We start from the raw sequence: 1,843 nt of genomic DNA on the forward strand, positions 1-1,843 counted from the left end.
TCGTTTTACCTGATCATGTTTATCATTCCGTTTCAAGCTTGTGGTTTTGTCCTATAAATACGTGCTCATTCCACACTTCGTCAAACCAACTCGATCGATCGATCGTCGAGCAAAGCAGCTAGTCTACCTAGCTAGCCTAGTACCATCGTTTGCGAGTGTGAGCTACTAGCTGCAGAGTGATCGGAACGTTGTTTGAGTAGGTATAAAATGGCGCGGCGACAGTTGATCAGCGGCGGCCTCGCGGTCGTCGCGGTGGTCGCCGTGCTGTCGTCGGTGCTGATCTGCTCGGCGCACCCGGTGCCGGGCGGACACGGTGGCGGGTTCCCGCCGGCGCTGCTGCTGCAGCCGCACTTCTACGACCACGCGTGCCCGCAGATGCAGGCCATCGTGGGCTCCATCGTGGCGAAGGCGCACGCGGAGGACCCGCGCATGGCGGCGTCCCTGCTCCGGATGCACTTCCACGACTGCTTCGTGCAGGGCTGCGACGCCTCCGTGCTGCTCGACGCCGACGGCAGCGGCAGGTTCGTCACCGAGAAGCGCTCCAACCCCAACAAGGACTCCCTCCGCGGCTTCGAGGTCATCGACGAGATCAAGGCCGCGCTGGAGCACGCCTGCCCGCACACCGTCTCCTGCGCCGACATCGTCGCCGTCGCCGCCAGGGACTCCGTCGTCCTGGTACGATTTACAAACTAATGCAGCGTCGTCGTTCAGTTCAGTATCGTCGTCTATCCACCGTTGTCGAGTTATTTACATTACTTACTCCGATGGTCGCCGCCGATCGAACTGCATGCATGCAGACCGGCGGACCTGGCTGGGAGGTGCCACTGGGGAGGAGGGACTCACTGACGGCGAGCCTGAGCGGCTCGAACAACCTCATCCCTGCGCCCAACGACTCGCTCCCCACCATCATCGTCAAGTTCGCCAACCAGGGCCTCGACGTCGTCGACCTCGTGGCGCTCTCAGGAGGGCACACCATCGGCGACTCGCGGTGCGTGAGCTTCCGGCAGCGGCTGTACGGGCAGAACAACAACGGGCAGGTGGACCGGACGCTGAACCCGGCGTACGCGGCTGAGCTGCGGGGGCGGTGCCCGCGGTCCGGCGGCGACCAGAACCTGTTCGCGCTGGACCAGGCGACGCAGTTCCGGTTCGACAACCTGTACTACCACAACATCCTGGCCATGAACGGGCTGCTCAGCTCCGACGAGATCCTGCTCACGCAGAGCCGCGAGACCATGGAGCTCGTCCACCGCTACGCCGCCGACCAGGGCCTCTTCTTCGACCACTTCGCCAAGTCCATGGTCAAGATGGGCAACATCTCGCCGCTCACCGGAACCGCCGGCGAGATCAGGCACAACTGCAGGAGGGTCAACCACTTCTAATTCTAAGGAGGATGCATATATATATGATGACCTGCGCCTGCTGCTTGGTTGGCCACATATCTGTGGTGCTTTATGCTTTGATGATTTCATTCTGGGTGCGTGCTTCGTGTTTCATACTTGGGTTTTAAGTGTGCAGTAGTCGTAAATGATTGAAATTTCTGTTTGAGTTTGGTGCCGTTCAATCTTAAGTTGATTTTTCACTCATGTAATTTGCAATTCGTGTACGAAGAAATGATCCAATAAAATTCAGCGTTTGTGTCATTGCTAAACTACTCAAATTAAATTAAGGATGACATGTGCAATTCTAGGGGTACCAACTACCAAGTCTTTTTTTTTTCTTAGGAAAATTTTGCTATACAAGGATAGGATGATCAGCTTGTGTGGTGTTTGGTCATTTCACATTGAACTCATTGAAATTGGCCAAGTAGGGGTACAACACAACCATCCGGAGTTGCAGAGATGAT

The 1,843-nt window shown here is 56.6% G+C and overlaps 1 protein-coding gene across 1 annotated transcript; it reads left to right on the top strand.

Annotated features, from left to right (window-relative positions):
- Positions 64–1,640, top strand: LOC8073988 (peroxidase 72). Its single transcript, XM_002446432.2, has 2 exons — positions 64–675; positions 798–1,640. Exons 1-2 carry the CDS (start codon positions 208–210, stop codon positions 1,377–1,379), a joined length of 1,050 nt encoding a protein of 349 aa, XP_002446477.1. The 5' UTR covers positions 64–207; the 3' UTR covers positions 1,380–1,640.

Source organism: Sorghum bicolor, chromosome 6, assembly GCF_000003195.3.
Source record: "Sorghum bicolor cultivar BTx623 chromosome 6, Sorghum_bicolor_NCBIv3, whole genome shotgun sequence".
Classification (NCBI taxonomy): Eukaryota; Viridiplantae; Streptophyta; class Magnoliopsida; order Poales; family Poaceae; genus Sorghum; species Sorghum bicolor.

What these genes read in the sequence shown, in the direction of transcription:
- LOC8073988 (XM_002446432.2), top strand. Translation starts at nt 208, where the DNA reads ATGGCGCGGCGACAGTTGATCAGCGGCGGCCTCGCGGTCGTCGCGGTG. An exon ending in CCAGGGACTCCGTCGTCCTG is followed by an intron (nt 676 to 797) that starts GTACGATTTACA and finishes GCATGCATGCAG; the next exon opens with ACCGGCGGACCTGGCTGGGA.